Source organism: Amblyomma americanum, chromosome 9, assembly GCF_052857255.1.
Source record: "Amblyomma americanum isolate KBUSLIRL-KWMA chromosome 9, ASM5285725v1, whole genome shotgun sequence".
Lineage (NCBI taxonomy): Eukaryota > Metazoa > Arthropoda > Arachnida > Ixodida > Ixodidae > Amblyomma > Amblyomma americanum.
In genome coordinates this window covers 105,150,535-105,167,791 of record NC_135505.1, presented here as the reverse complement: position 1 = coordinate 105,167,791, position 17,257 = coordinate 105,150,535, and the positions used below count along the sequence as shown (strand labels likewise).

At 44.2% G+C, this 17,257-nt stretch overlaps 2 protein-coding genes across 2 annotated transcripts; both read left to right on the top strand.

Moving 5' to 3' along the window:
* The first annotated feature begins 6,660 nt into the window (after positions 1-6,660).
* On the top strand, positions 6,661-8,552 carry LOC144105281 (uncharacterized). Its single transcript, XM_077638423.1, has 2 exons — positions 6,661-6,716; positions 7,783-8,552. The coding sequence occupies exons 1-2, from the start codon at positions 6,705-6,707 to the stop codon at positions 8,119-8,121; spliced, it is 351 nt and encodes a 116-aa protein (XP_077494549.1). The 5' UTR covers positions 6,661-6,704; the 3' UTR covers positions 8,122-8,552.
* A 6,066-nt stretch (positions 8,553-14,618) lies between these two features.
* LOC144105280 (uncharacterized) lies at positions 14,619-16,703 on the top strand. Its single transcript, XM_077638422.1, has 2 exons — positions 14,619-14,651; positions 16,031-16,703. Exons 1-2 carry the CDS (start codon positions 14,640-14,642, stop codon positions 16,256-16,258), a joined length of 240 nt encoding a protein of 79 aa, XP_077494548.1. The 5' UTR covers positions 14,619-14,639; the 3' UTR covers positions 16,259-16,703.
* Positions 16,704-17,257: the final 554 nt, after the last annotated feature.

The window sequence follows — 17,257 nt, the reverse complement described above, 5'->3', positions numbered from 1 at the left end:
ACTCCCAATTGATTTCCACAAATGACGCATTTTCTGGGTATTTTATACCAATGTTTCATTAAGAACTCTTGTATGACGTCGTATTGCGCATATTCTTTGGAGAGAGTCTTATATCGGACATCTTGAGGTAAACATCATATCTCCCACCTGATATTTAGCGCAAATGGGTGCAGTACTCTTGCGTAATGAGGTTTTCGTGAAGACCTATGCCATGCGTCAAGACTGATGAGGTCCTTGCAAGACGTAAATAAAGGCTCCAGCTATGATGCATTCCGTGCCTCTATATATGATATGCGGCCACCGGAGGAATTGTCAGGCTCACGTAAACGGTACTCCTATCGAATTCAGGATTAAGAGTGGAAAGTAAGTGTGGGTTTGTACGACTGGGAAACACATTGCGTGGATGCATCAGAAAAGTGGCATTTAATTAGACAAGAAATACTAATATACACTAACAAAAGGTTCACCAGAATGCTCTGAAAAAGAACAAACTGTGTTCCTTAAACGTACGTGAGACCACAGTATTTTAATTCGCAAGTTTTCGATATTTTGAAGTCATTGTTCCTTGCAGATGCTTTCTTTTTAAATAAGTATTCCATTTTATGTTGATATCGTCACGTTCGGTGCCGGAACAGGTCGACCCATCGCATGATATTCTGAAAATAGATGAGAAGCTATGACGTGCAGATGAGAATTAGGGGCCGTAATATTCTTGAAGCCTCTCGTTTGTTTGTCTGGAAGAAGATAAAAGAATTTGTGTTTATTGTCGGCTCAGACAGCAGTGAATGCTAGTGTCCCGATAAGACAGCAGTGAATGCTCAAATTGCTGAAATTTTCAAAGGTAATCGACTAACGCAATCATAAAAATGCGAAAACACCAGTTTGAACGCAAAAATCTTCGACGGATTTCTCTTGGGTTGAGGTTGAGACTTTGGCCCCAGCCCATAGTTGAAAAGAAGATTGGAACTGCTGGGTACCAACTCGGTCCTTTCCCTGGGACGTCTGAATGACAATCACGCAACAATCAGCAGATCTCGCACCTCCGTGGTCATGTGAGGGGGGACTGTTCGCGTAGGCAGAAGTCAGCGAGAAGTCACGTTTCTTTTTCGTGTTATGGATGCTCAGCGATTCGAGATGAAGCCTGTTAAACCTATTCAGCTCCACGCCCAGCACGCTTGCCCGTTCTAAGGTGATTTTTTAGTCAAACGTGCGCAGTGCTAGGGAATGGACACTCCAGTTGGGATCCATTTTTCATCATTTTCCCATTTGCGTCTTGTTTGTGTTCTTGGAATCCTTTGTCCATACTATTTGCCTTGCCGATATACAATGCGGGGCACGCGGCGCAGGAATCTTGTAGACGTATCATAACATATGCCTTGCTGCTTGTGTTTGGGAACGCAGTCTTGTTTATTTATTTTGAAAATACTGTAGTCTAGGAGGACCAAGCAGGTGGAAAGATGCAGATTGCAACGTATTATCAACGCTTTGGGAAACATGAAATGTGCCTTTGGTTACAGAGAAGCAGACATTAAAAATGACATAGCACAATGATTTACCATGTGCCAAAAATAATACATTCAATAAGACAAATTTATTAAAAAGTTGTACATCACCAGATCATATTTACACGAAAAAATGAGCGAAACAGCACAAAAAGATTAGAAAAATGTAGCAGTGAAACGGTAAGTTAGTATCAGGATTGCGGGCCATTGCAAGAAATGCAAAAAAATGTGACAGATTTTAATTGTGGGCCGAAATGCGCTTTCCAGTGCGAACCGTTGTTAAATGAGTCAAAGATAAGAGGACATGTTAAAGAAAAACGTCGGAGGGAATTGATTGAAGCATGGCTTATATCTAGAGGCTGTGAATGGTGCGTCAATACGTCGTCAATCTCCTTATCCAGTAAGGAAATTGCCTTTCTTGATGGAGGCATCAAACTGTAACATACTTTTGATTTCCCATGACCTCCAGATTTTGATGGTACTTTAAAATTCTTTTTACCTCTGGACACTGGTTATTGTTGTTGCCTGTATTTTATTTTGCTTTCATTTAGGGTTTTCCTTTGACTCTGCTTTTGCTATGACTTGGTCGACGTTTTGACTACTTTTGCTACGGCCTATTGACTCCGCTTTTGCTACGACGTAAAGACGCGTTCTGCTCTAATACACTTCGGTCCTCCCTTCTACGTTTGGTGGCACGCCCTTGAGATGGTTGCCGGTGTCTGGCCTCCAATGATAAAGTTGAGTGTTGCGTCGGCAGTGGTTGCACATTCATTGTTGCTCATGTCACTGGACACGTGATCCAATCGATTATATATAATGTGGTTTGTTTTCAATAAAAATTCAGTTGGTAGTTCAGCACTTCTCCTGTGTTCTCGTGTCTCTCTTTCGTCCCTGTTGCTTCGCGCTGCCGCTTGTAATACAATGTTCAAGGCATACTAAAAATTTCTCGTAGAAAACAAAGCTGGAAGCAGGTCACTATTATGGCGCGTGGAAAGAATGAATACTTAAAGAAAAATGCGCGCGCATGGCATATGGGAACAGATTGAGGGCATTGCGGAGCCTGGATGGACGCGACAGAAATGGCTTCACATAACTGTTTGAGTTTAGGGGTGAGGGGGCTTTTGGTAAATTTCAAAGATTTTCTTCGCGCAGTGTTCCTTCTGGTTTGCAGTGTTGGGATGTTGTTGTCGGAGAAGAGCATTTAAATAGAATCTGTAGCCTTATAAGTATTTAACGTAAAATGAACTGCACGCCTTTGAGCCATTGCCAGCTCTTGCTTATCTCTTACACGGTAAAGGTACCATACCACGGAAGGGTACTTAAGTTTAGGTATGATAAATGCTTTTAGGCTTGAAGTTTTATTTACGAGGGTGAGGCCTTTTTTAATTTGTGCCATAAAAATCTGTGTTTAAGTGTAGCAGGTGCGCAAATGCTTTTAACGTATGTATACCAAGAATTTAGCGTAATACCGGGCATCCCATACATTATTCACTAATATTTTGTTAAACTGGTCAATAATTTGATAATCTTGACATGTTATATCTGGTTGTAGAGAAGGCAGGCATCTGCAAACAGACGAATATTGATATCAGGATGATTTCAGTGGATATGTCATGAACGTCGAATAGGAAGAGGACGGGTCCTGAAACATTTCCCAGTAGAACTTCCGATGAATCTGGCAGCATATTTGATGAATACCCTTTTATGTCAACAAACTGGGTGCGATGTGAAAGGCACGAGCTTATCCGAGTTACTATAAATGATACAACAGGAAAATTTTTAGGGTATAGCCAAAAATTTGCTGTGAGGGACGCTGTCAGACGTCTTGTTAAAGTAGAGGAAGATGAGATCTGGCTGACTAAGTGAGTCAAGAATTTAACGCTATCATGCACTGTTGTTACAAGCTGAGTACAAGTTCGTAATCCCTAACGAAATACATGCTTGAAAGGAGACAACACGTTATTACTTCAAGGAATCTGTGAGAAAATGTGCGATGCTTCGTCGTTGAAATTTTCAGCATGTAGAGGTTAAATTGTCCGGCAGTAGATTTATTTTTAGACGATCACCTGTGTCACGACTGTGTCGGGATGATTATTCGTTTAGAGTTGACTGACCAATGTTTTCATTAATGTTAATTAATTAATTATGTTTCATTAACTAGTTTAGTCAGAAAAACGTCATCTACAACCGCTTTGAGCTAGCTTTCATCATTTTATTCGTCCTGATATTTTATGGCATAAATAACCAGATTAGTTCGGTGACTGCTCTCCTCAAGAACAGTTATTTTTAATTGTGGTGCTGAGATTCACGCAAAAAAAGTGCCCATTTTATCCTGAAGGGTAGAAATCTACTCTGTTTGGCCACTAATTCCCTGGAGCAACTTATGAACGAGTTTCAGGAAAAATTGAAAACTGGTTTTTCAATCAAGGAAATGACGCAGTAACTGTCCCGCTTATCCCGGTGGACACTTGAACTGCGCCGTAATGGAAGGGTTAAAGAAGGGAGTGAAAGAAGGAACTGGCGTCGTATAGTGGAGGTCTCCGGACTAATTTCGACCACATGGGGATTTTTAACGTGCACTGACATCGCACAGCACACGAGCGCCTTCTGCGCTTCGCCTCCATCGTGACGCGACCGCCGAGGAGCTGAGTAAGGCAGAGAGAGCGAACTCTGCGGCGCCTACAGACAGGAGCTCTTCTCTGTCTTGCTGTAGTCAAACACTTTGATCCGAACATAGATGAGCGCTGCCCGCACTGGGTAGAGATCTGCGATATCTTTCATATGGTGGGATGGTGGGGGGGGGGGGGGGTTGTGTTTTCTGGCTGCCAAATTCTTTTTGAACATTAAAAAAGTTTTCAGTACCACCACCACCGTCGTCGGGTTGGAAACCGGGTACTCCGGCTCAATAGACGATCCCCTTAACCACTGAACCCACCGCGTCGGGTCCTTTCAAGAACTCCGATGTTGTTTTCTGCAGATGTGACATGGTTTCGAATGTCAGCAAGGTCATTCATTAGAAGAGTCTGGTCATTTTTCAGCGCACGAAACATTTCTTTAACAGCAAGTCCCGAGTTTCTTTCAATGTGTCCGCACACCAACAGCTTACACACAAAAAATCAATTGTAAGCAATACCTAGCAATGTCCGTGGGCACGGTACCACCACGGAAGGGACTGAATGCTCGCGGAAGGAAACGGTCGAGCGTTGACGTAGGTTTGTGGGCAACACAAGTATTTTGACTTCTCGGAATGCGTGCCAGCTCTTCGATGGCGTCTCTCACGTACCGCGGTGAGATTATTTTTTTTCCTTCATTCGTAAATGGTTTCTGGGTCCTCCTTGTCCTGACAACGGGACACGCGCTGAATGAAGGTCTGGGTGCAGCCATTCTTCTGAAGCCCGACGAACACGGCAGCTTCTTCCTTCTTTCACTCGCTCTCTGTCCAGCAAGTGGCCTTCATCTTTGACAAAAGAGTTGAGGGGACAGAAGCCTTGTTGTTCGCTGGATCATAACGGTGGTAGTTGAGGCAATGGCCGGTACGCCTCAACAATTTCACTTTGGTGGTACTGGGAACGCCAGCATTTCTGATGGTATTAACAACGTTACGTTGAGAAAATAGTTGCCTGTGTTTTCCAAGGATTGCTTCTCTTCTTCTGGTTTCCTACTGATCACCACTGTAAGCGAGATGACACATTTCATCATACACGCCAACTACACTAGACTGCAGTCGCGGTCACTGCGATGTGCATATAGGCAATGGAGAGGCGTGGCAAAGTAGAAAAAAAATGCAAGTGGGCAGGGGTTGTTAAATAATTGCGAGACTTTTTTTGTGGCATGCGTAGATAACTTGTTCTGCCTTCTGCAGGAGGGAAGTCAAAATTAAGAAATAGTTATTGCCCCTACGTCCATCGCTTACTCGTTTGCCTGCTCACGTCATTGGACTTGGCGTGCTCATGCTGACTGAAAGGAAATAAAACGGTGCTTATGTACATTTATTAAAAAAATATACATGTGTTGGCAACCTTAGTGCCACGATATAAATACCGCTTTCAGAATAAATTAGTGAATATTTCAATACGGGCGTAAAGAGCGCGTAAATCCTGCACAATTAATAAAATATAAGAAACGGTAAACAGCCTGCTGTATATGAAATACAAACTTTATCGACAAGCACTGAGCGCAAAGTGCTAAGAAATTAGCAAAATAAAATAACTATCAAACCATGACGCGCAATTCGATAAAATTAAAAAGAGTTAGCATCAGTAGTTAGAACAAAAGGTCGCATAAACGAGGGTTCATCAGAACGGACGTTGGCAGGAATGAGAGATAACCAGGTTGAGGTGAGATAACCTTTCTCACCCTCTTCCTCCTCACACTCCAAACGAAAATAAAGAATGCATTCTTAGATTCGGATGGAACTTTACCGATCGACATGCCTGCATGCACGCCGTGTGGGAGCTCCCCAACGATAAGTGGTTCTTGTTGGTGAATAATTGTGTGCAGGGCGTGCAACTGTCTCTTGGAGAACACCAAGAGACAGTTGCACGAAAGAAAAGCCCTACCGCAAGTGCGTGCGATGGAAAATAAGTTATATAATCTTCACAAACTTCAAAATATCAGCAGCGAGTAGAGCTTGATAAGGCACGCTGCCCACAATGTACGAAGTTTACTGTCCACATTTTTCTCCCCACATCTTTTAGAGACTATAATAAATACATCCTTATTGTTTTTCTTTCCCTTTCGCTTTTCGGAACTTGGAATACCCTTGCATATTTACAGAGGTAACAACAAACAGAATAGCTCTGAATGGTCTCCTGTCGTGCTGAGCATAACTGTAGCTTAGGGTTTCACGGCTATCAAATGGACAAGTTCTATACGCCTGAAGGGGTCAGGCACTTTAAGCGTGTACGAATGGGTTCTCGGAACGAGCACAGTTACATTGTTGCTTTATTTTGTTTTGTACGCGCGTAGCGGTAAGCGCAGGTTAAGCGAAGCGTGTCGCTTTTTCTAAGCTTTCTTTTTTGTACAGTCAGGGAATTGGTATGTGCCCGGATTCCGAGGATAGCTGAACCACCCCCCCCTCTCCCCCACATGACCTTTAATACGTCACTGTATTTGTCCACTTCGGCGAACAAGTATATAAGGTCACTGGCAGGCTTCGGAAAGGCAGTGTGTGCTTGTCTGGTAGCTCAGGAACTGTTCGTCATGAAGACCCTTGTGAGTATTCAGTGCATTGCCGCCGTTAGGGATGTGGATGTGGAATGGGGGTCGACGTCGGATGCTGTGCAACCGCTTTTGGAGCGACCCTTGGATACGAAGCGCAATCAGGATGAATCTCAGTGCCCTTATTTGATACCTCGACTTTTGAAACAGTAACAGTGTAGGAAATGCTGCATAATATAACATGAGAACATCGTAATTATTGGCTTCTAAGCATGCTTGGAAAACTTGCTATTGATCAAACAGTTCAACATACTTTCTTGCATCCCTACAAGACCAATAGCACTATCTTGATGACGGATGAGACAGAATTCGTATGGCGATGGGAGTAAGTCCGCAATGTTACAGACGTGCAGAGGTGACCCTAGCGTAAAAAAAAGCTGCAAATGTACGCATGACGTAAATGAAAAGTTTAAATATGAAGGAATAAATGTAAAACTGAGCGGGAAAGAAACAAAAGACACTTACTCTATCTTAGCGTAGGAAAACGGCCGCACTAAACTGTTTAAAAAGTCATTGAAGTAGCTTTGCATCTTACGCGAAGAAGTACCAAGGCACACTAGATCATGGAACTGCTGCCAATACGAGTGAATCAACGCAATCTGCCTTTGGTGAATGTGAAATCAGCAAAATAAAGCGTGCTGCTGTCCCAGTTACGTTGAGCAGACCTCAGACACGCAGGAACATCCGTGCCGTCAATTTCTACCCAAAGTGATCAAATCATTTGGTCCTTGAGTTTCAAATTCTTCTATAATATTCTTGTGACACTCTATGATGATACGATGGTGTACAGTGTTCAGTGTTCTGCCACCAGCTCTAAGGCTACGACGATTTAAATCTTGTAATCCTCCAGGGTTTGTGAAATTACTTTAGTGGGGCACAGATTGTTTCGGTCTGAAAATACATGGATTTTTGAGGACTGGACACTGAGGATTTTACTTTACGGTTCGATGTGCGCATTAATCCTGGGAAAAGTGCTCTGATATGTAGGATAATCTTCTAACGTGTCAATGTTTTTCACTGCTCTATAGCTCTTGCAGTAAATAGCGTACTCACCTTGCAGCTTTGCGCTTTCGCCGTCCTGGTTGTCTTGGCCGTGGCCGACGCTGGCTACCACGGTGGCTACGGTCATGGTTACGGCCACGGAGGCTACAGCCATGCCATCACTCACCATTACGACAACCAGAAAGCACACTACGGCTACGGTGGACACGGTGGCTATGGAGGCTACGGAGGCTACGGCCGTGGATACGGCGGCTACGGAGGCTACGGGGGCTACGGCCGTGGATACGGCGGCTATGGTGGCTACGGAGGTTATGGTGGCTATGGTGGCTACGGCCGCGGCTACGGCGGATACGGCGGTTACGGCGGTTACGGTTATGGGCACGGGTTCTACGGTTAGGATCTCCGAAGTGGGAACAAAATCTTACCTAAAGGCGTACAACAATTGCTGACGTGAAGGCCATGGAGTCTACAGAAGTTAATGTGGCTGCTGCGCCTACGGTCACAGATACGGCGTATGCGGCGGCTACGGTCATGGCTTCTGCGGCTGGGCTCGATCCCACACCCCGCTGCGAAACCTGACTCATGGACTTCGTGAGCGTGCGCAATAAACTATGTGATTGGTTTCCTCAAATTCAATGTCTTCAGAATCTTCATTCGAGTGTTCTGTTGGGAGCTTTGCGCATCACTGTTGATGCTGATAGCCTTATACCGTACACCTGGAGATCAACGCCATGTGGTCTGTAGCTGAATCGCCGTGTGGTTATGCCTTTGGCTTCGAGCGGCATAATGTCCATTCTGAGACAGAATAAAGGACTCAACTGTGGAATATTCGGCGGATTTCTAGAATTCTTGGCCATGAGAACTGCCTGGCCCGAGTTTACATTATTCCCACGTCGTTCAGTATTAAGAGTAGCTTTGGTTTTCATAGCCGAAACCACATTCTGCGGATGCAGTAGGAAAATGTCAGTTATAGAACAGGAAAGACGAGTATATACTTACTGAAGGACTGCCAAAAAAAGTCTGTAATAGAACAAACCATCTTCCTTGAACCGGTGCTCCCATCTTTTCTTTTTTCCTTCACAATAACTTTTTTTCCCAGTGTTTGGTTCTAATGCATATTTTCCCTCGCAAATAAGTATTTCGCTCTGAGGTTCCATGCTGCACGACGGTTTTAGTCCATCGCACAATTGTCTGCTACTAAAAGAGCATGTGAAGCTGGCGGAAGGAACTAAAAGGCCGACTACTTCTAAACGTCTCGCAGATCTCGATGGCTGGCGAAGAAAGTATTCATAATGCTGCTGAACTCGTAGATAAGCACCCACGTATCTAGATGAGTTTTTAAGACTAGGCCGTTCCAAGCATCTAAAGGCGGCCTAAATCACTGATGTTATGCCAGGTTCCTAGTATCGCTTCGCTTCTTCTTAAGCAATTGCCTGCTGTAACTATTTCAGTAAGCTAGTGGTGGAAATTCTACCATTTATATGGCTTTAAACGTATTCTTTTGAAAAAAAAAAAGTGGCTGTCCATGTTCGAGAAGAAGCAATTTAAGGTCTCCTTTTTAACATTTGCTATCGTACTGAGATCCCTACACTTAACGATACGGCAGATTTCGTCACATACGCCAGATATATTACCATTTTATTTTAACCATCAATCGTGCTGTAGAACGTTGTTTATTTTTCCAAATTTTATTTATCGCCCACTGCACGCAGCCTCATCACTGTGAATCACGGCTGCGATTATATTACCCTGAAGCCACTCTCAGAACGCGGATCAGCTTCAACGGTTCTCGGGATAGCAGTGGGTGTTTTGAGTGCCCTATTCAAAGAGTTCAGTTCCACATTTTAAGTTAGTACGGCGGATCGCTCGCTAATTTTTGTCAGTGCTGTCGGCGCCACTCAGTTGTCCCATTCTTTGTGAACACAATTTCGCCCATTAGAGAGTTTAAGTGCTCTGCCAGCCTGTTCCATTGTTCACTAGATCATTCGTGGCGGTTGTCACAAACGCGTGGGAATGTGCCATCTGCGTAGCGTGCAGTTGATAACGGTCTGGAAGGCATAAATAAAGTAAAGGTAAGTGGATGTTTCTAGATCTCACGATAGTCAAATACATAACTTTTTGCTCAGGCTAATGCCTCTCGCCTAGCCAGCTATCATACACAAATTAGCAAGTACAGCGCGACGTTTGCTGATTCAAGACAAACAGAGAAACATTGGCTGCTTTCTTCAGCACGAAAACGTCGTGTCGACACAGTGGTGAAGATGATAAGGTAGAAGCGAGATGCCCTGTTTGGGTATGTTCAAGCTGAACTGAGGAACGAGTAGCAATACTTGAAAAATTTCGATCTCTACTTCTGGCTCGATGAAATTGGTGAGTTACAAGCGCTTTTCGAAAAGTTAGAGAATTTCAGTATTGGAAAATTCTGCACAAATACAATAAATGCAAAGAACAGAAACTTTTGAAGCAAAAAAATTATTGCGAGTACGCTGATTACTGTGCGCACACCCAAAGTCATTTAAACCTGTTAGCATGATTCTAGTAGATGAATAATTTATACAAAATTTCCTCCTAAATGTTGAATATATACAGTTAATTTATAATATCGTTCTTTTTGCCCTTTCAGTACCATGCAACTAGACGGGTACCGTTCCAAATTTTTCTTTAAATAAAATCTGGTGGGTTCCATTTTGTGGACTTGCACTCGGGTGCAAGATGCTGTGTGACGCTCTTAAGACACTATTTAATTAGTGAATTTAGAAATATGCAGGTGAAAACGGCCGCTTACACTGTATGAAGCGTCGCTGTCAGTTGTACCTTACGAATCTCCAAGCGATAAGTCGATTAAATAAAGTGATTTCATTGTTGTATGCGTTTTGTCTTCTTTGCATAATATTGACTGGAAATGAGTGGTATATCCTTTTATATACCGCTGCGTTACTTTCTCTATCTACTCGGGGCCTGGGCTTTAGTCGGGCGCACCAATTTCACTTTCTTGCCCAAACCTAGAACATCCGCGTTGGTATAAAATCAAATAAACGAAACTGAAATGAAATATTTGTACCGCGCTCGACTTCGGCCAGCGGTATGGCAGGGCTTACAAAACTAAGACTCTGGCCGGTCACAGATTCTTCCCAAGTAGTTTTGACCATTGCGCTTCTCATCCGCTGCACCACCTGGAGCATCAACATCAGCGGCCGTGAGGTGTGGGACGTTCTAGGTGAACAACTAGACGTAAAGCCTGAGGATGCTGAATAGGTACGGGTACAGTATTTCGAAAATGATGTGTAGGACTTTATCATAACAATTGTTCTAGAGTAAAGCCTGCATTTCCGCTACACCGCTTTAAGCACCGTATACTTCTTCACTGCTCGAAGTGCCGCATCCGACAGCCATACTTCGTAACGCATCGCTTTGTGAAGGCTACAGCTCGAGATTATTTATACGGGACTATCACGCGCAAAATATGTGGACGTACGAATAAGTCACCTATTTATTTCGAGAAGTCCAGTGAGAGCGAGTTACTAAAAAATTATGCTGGCTAGCGCATAAGTATTCTAGGTAAAGGGAATAGATTTCACCCGTTAGACATTGACGCGTCGTGTCTTGGTTTGTAGCCGTGTTATTTATATGCGGGGTGTTTAACCAAAGATGCAATGCAGTTTTTAAAAATAGGCTTTTTAAGCTAAAAGGGCGCTTTTTTCGCATAGGATTGCTGGCAGTGTGGTACATCACAATAGAGCACAGAAGTGCTAACTAGTAGGCTGGTTAATTATTACTGAGTCGTCAAATTTTAACTATTACTGTTAGTCTCCTTATTTATCGAGAGGCGTGTAGCCTATCGTAAGTGTTCTCCATATCAGTTTTAGAATTTCGGAAACGAGATTATCCTCTGCGCTGCGGTCCAAAAAAATTTGGCTATCTCGCGCCGAAACACATGTGGCTACGAGAAGATTGAAGGTACGGCAACCTCACCACTGAACGTAACATGTCGAAAAAGTGAAAACCTGTAGGGTTCATGAAGGAGAGTAAAAGCGCTTCCGAAATTCTGATTATGATATGGCTATTACTTACGGTGGATTGCACGCCTCTCAATAAATAAGGAACGTAATCGTAACTGCTAATAACTTAGGGCTTCAATATTTTTTTTTAATTGGTTTTTGGGGAAAGGAAATGGCGCAGTATCTGTCTCATATATAGTTGGACACCTGAACCGCGCCGTAAGGGAAGGGATAAAGGAGGGAGTGGAAGAAGAAAGGAAGAAGGAGGTGCCGTAGTGGGAGGCTCCGGAATAATTTCAACCACCTTTAACATGCACTGACATCGCACAGCACCCGGGCGCCTTGACGTTTTGCCTCCATCGAAACGCAGCCGCCGCGGTCGGGTTCGAACCCGGGAACTCTAGATCAGTAGTCGAGCGCCCTAACCACTTAGTCACCGCGGCGGGTTAAGGCTTCAATATTAATTAAGCAACCTACTAGTGAGCACTTCTTCGCTGTATTCAGATGTGGTACGCAGCTATGCCGAAAAAAGTGCTCTTTTTAACACGAAAAAGCTTATGTTAAAGAAATTGCACGACATCTTAGGTGAAACACCCTGTATTGCATTACTGATCACTGAGATTGAAACCCGCGCATACACGCAAGCGGCGCAATTATTAACTGCTGGAAGCTTTCAGGAGTCGATTTCAGTGCCACGCGCATTTTATGAGACAGCTAATCGAAGAGAATATGGCACAAAGTACGGAGCATACAAAAAGGTACATGAAAATATAGGACCGACGCCCTTTGGTAGCTTCCCTAGTCTCCTGATTGGCTAAAAAAAAAAAGAATTTGCTGCGACGACAGCGATACCATGACGTCTGCCATATTATTGCTAAAAATGTTTGGTGGCGTTGATATGCGTCTTGTGAATGCGTTTTTTTTATGCGTTTGACTTGCATAAAAGGCAAATTATGCGGGGAAACGGCTGCAAACATACACACGTCATTAGCGTTGTTATCAGCGCAGCGTTTCTAAAGAGCGAATCAGGAGGAAAGAAATGGTGTACGTTAGAAGAATTAGTGCTGCTTAGTGGCACCTTCTTTTGTGACTACAAGCTGTACAAAATGAAGGATAACCTTTTCTCTAATGCATTTCGAACAGCAAATTCTTCGTCTTGCCTGCCTCGTTGTTTTTAATAAAGGCCGATTGCTTCGACAAACAGAAAATAAGAAAATCAAGCCATCGTGCTCTCAAGTCATAAGAAACGGAGATTTTATGAACCATAACTATATCGCCACGTGTAGGTGTATAATTTATCTACATAAAGACTACCTACGTCGCTCGGGGGCATAATCGCAGTGGAGAAAGTTATAGAAAGATATAATTTTCCCAATAACTCGCAATAACGCACACAGAGTCAGCACAAAAATAATACAAAACAATAAACAGAAAAAAATGAAAGCACGAAATGAAACATGAACGCAGAAGCAATGTGCAACTTATGCTCGCCTCCCTCCACAAGTTACAGTATTCAGTGTTGGTCGAAAGGGAAATTGAAATGAGCACAGAAAGTTGCGATGAACAGCAGTGTTCCTCTCTGCTCGTTGCTCCGGGCGAGGCTGGGTAGAGAAGGTCACGTGACACCTGGACTATTAAGTTACGTGCATTACTGGGTGTCACGGTTCCTTCTTCACAGACAGGCGCACGACTTTAGCGTCACGCGTAGAATTGCCACAGCTTGTGGAGCCAAAGCGCCTAGGATGACCGCATTTTTAAAATTTAAAGAACTGATATAGCTATTTTTAATGTCCACCTATATATCTATAATTGCTGCCAGGCGCCTATCTTTAATAGCTAAAAGTTGTTCTTGAGAACTCAGTTCTACAGCTTATTACTTGAAGTGATTCACATTTTTTAGCGCACCTCTTAGGCGTCCGTTCATGGATTCCGCGCCGTAGTTGTTTCGTTGGCGTTGCCGGCGTAGCCAGTGTAACATGCCACATGGCAACCGTGGCAGGTAGTTGCAGAGAGTACCGTCACCTGCCACGGCGAGAGCGGAGGAGGGGACAACTGGAAGGTGGCTCCCACGGGAAGATCTTAGAGGGTGGCTAGCAACGTGCCATCGTGTGAAGATTTTCGCTAAAACTTCGCATTATGGACTGTAGTAATTGTCTGCCCATTTTTTTTTCTCATGTCCACCAACGATGACTCTGCCGCCGAAGCTATCTTCATACCTCAAAAACCTAATTTATAAAATAAACGGCGCCCTTGTCTGCAGAGACTGCTGTATCTTTTGTGGTACTTCTTTTAGTGTTGCCGCTGATGTTATCACTACTGCCATTAGTAGTCATTTTGTACGTTATAAGCGCGCTATGGTTTGCCATGGGCTCCGTCGCATTATTGCCTCCGCATCCGTCGGAACAATTACCGACCCGATGGGAGCACAGAATAGATTACGTTTGATGCTGCTGGCAGCGTCACAGAGCCCGCGATCAAGGTTCACTTGGTGGCTACATTTACTGGGCCCGTGGTGTGGGTCCTCCTGCAGCGACTTGGGCCTCTAATTCAGTAATCGTCGGAGCTTGAAGTTCGACCATCTCTGAGTGGACGGGCTCTTCCAATGCCCACGAGTGCTAGCTAACACGAAAAGACAAAACCCCGCTTTCTTCAGCCGTTTTTTTTTATTTCTTGGTTTTGGAGCGGAAGGAACGCGCCGCGTTAAGCGAACCATGTCCAACCGCTCTCGGTAAACGTTCGGGGCTTTTGCAGTCTCCATAAAGCGGTATATGTCAGTATTACGAGGGTACACAAACCTGCTTTGGGGCCTGTTATCCGCCACTGGATTGGCTTGCTTGGGCGAGAGAGTATATAAACTCTGTTGCTGGCTTCTGCGAACCGTTCATGTGCACCCTGATCGAGTCAGCATCAGTTCGCCATGAAGACCATCGTGAGTATCCGCAGTTGTGCCCCGCGTGTTTGGATATCCGCATAAGACCTCCACAACCTGCATCGGCTGTAAACGGCGAATTGCTTCAAGCGACCCTTTGAATTTCAGCGTAGAAAGTGCAGTGATGAAGCTGCCCGTATGCCTTGTGCCACACTTTGTTGCTAGTGAACAGAACTGCACAGTTGGCGCAAACAAATGGGACCGAATGGTCCCATTTGTTTGCTCCTTTCAGCCTATGACGTTAAATCTCTGGGCTCATTGTTTTTATTACTGAACCTATGTCAAAGGCCACATAATACATAACCACGGGTAATGTTGTGCTATGAATGTCATCAAGTCTTAGTTCCAGTGAAATTGTGGGCCAACTAGCACGAACTCCTCAGATTATTGGAGACAAACGTGCACTAGATACAGGTTAGCAGCGTGCAGGTCGGTGAGAGGAAACCTTTCCTACCAAGGCCGCTACTATGTCTGCCAGCCGGTATCAGCAAACTAGATGGCTGGAAATCCTTGATTTCATTGGATTAGTTCGATGCAAGGTGGTTGCACCATTCTTACAGCAAGAACTGTACGTGCATCGTCAGGGTACCGTGTCCTCAGTGCACATTACACCAACCTACCATCCAGCCTGCCTACCCTGCGCCCCTACATGCACTGTTCACCCCCTCCAGCTATCCTTGACTGGTTACGGCACCTGGTTACGCCGACACTCTGGGCAAAAAGCACTCACTAAAGCTTACCCGTGGCGCTAACTCGAGTGCACAGGGCATAAAAGCAACGGGCATATCCAACACCCTTGCCAAGAGTTGCTGATCACTCCGACTGGCATCCAGAATTCCTTATCTCTATAAAAATCCTTCAAAGATTAATGAAGTGATGAGGTACACAGCCATTAAAGCGAGGTACTCTTTGTCGTCTTCCGAATGTGTCTTAAAAGGGCAAACTGCACTGCACTTTTAGCCAGCTGCTATAGTAATGTTACTAGAGAAATCGAAGTAGTGTATTCTCACGATGTCTTTTCGTACAGCAAGATTGACACGCCTTGAAAGTGGTTCCACCCGTCCAAGCTGAGACAACTCTAGCCAATAGATTGTATGCTTACCCTTCTGTCGCACAAACGCAATTTTTTACGCGCACTGAAAGTCACATAGTATAAGACGTGGTGTATTTTGTAGATTACTTAGGACACTGTCCGCGATTCTCGTAATTCCAAGAATATATATATATATATATATATATATATATATATATATATATATATATATATATATATATATATATATATATATATATATATATATATATATATATATATATATATATATATATATATATATATATATAAATTGAACTCAACTAAGGCATTCCCATTTTTTCAGCTTTGCGCCCTTGTCGTCCTGTGTGCTTTGGCTGCGGTCAACTCTGGCTACCACGGAGGCTACGGCGGCTACAGCCATGCCATCACTCACCATTACGATAACCAGAGGGCGCACTACGGCTACGGAGGACATGGCGGATATGGCGGCTACGGAGGTTACGGTGGCTACGGGGGCTACGGCCGCGGCTATGGTGGATATGGTGGCTACGGGCACGGGTTCTACGGTTAGGTTCACCAACTTGTGAACGAAATCATATGCACGGGTGTGCTACAAATCGTGGCGCGAAAAAAAATATTGACAGTTTCCTCTGCTCGTGTCCTTGGTTAAACTGCCAGCGCCTTCTACTGTGGACTACATCATGTCGGCTGGGCACCGGAGGCTTTCCTGCGGCTGAAATCCTGGGACGTACGCTGACCACACAGGACAATAGGCCACAGACCGATGCAGCTGCCACTGCAGTAACCGCAGTGAACAAGTACCCAGAGGCCGCTCCGTTTCATCTGGGCACTCTCTCCTTTGCGACCTTCTGTCCCTTTATCCCCCTCCCTTTCAAAGTAGCAGACCGGACCTGGCACGGCTAACTCCTCTGGTAGTTCCTAATTTGCTCCCTCTCCTTCCTCCTGTGCGAAAGACGTGACTATGCAAAATAAAATGGAAGACAGTTGCTATTGAATGTTCGAAAATGACTGTTTCTCTTAGACACGCAGAAGTTTTGAATGGATGGAAATATGATGGACTTTCTTTGCACTAAATAGAGGAGTAAACAGTTATACTTCATAACCAAAACCTTCCACACTGAACTGCCCGTCAGAGGAGACGCTCCTTAAGTGGACATTAAATTATGGGACGTGAGAGCTATAGTGGCGCCATCTAGAGTTACAGTGGCGCCATTTCTAAGTGTATGGTATTAAGCAGGCCTGACAGTGGATGCACTTATGGAGACACGTGGTGGAACATGCTACAACCATCGTTATTCCTTCTTTGTGCTGGGAGATGTTGTTAAAAAGTCTTTGTATTCTAATTATTTTCCGAATAGCACCGTAGCTTCGATACTATAGTCGACTTCCGGCTACGGTCCGTAGGGCTCAGTTCAGCATGAAAAAGAAATTGGTACAGGTTTAACGTAGGTAAACTGATTAGAAGTGCTAAAGCAGGTGTTCATTCTTAAATTGGAGGGGTCATTTAAGTTCCTCCTGATGGATATGACGCGGTAGATTTAATGGGTCA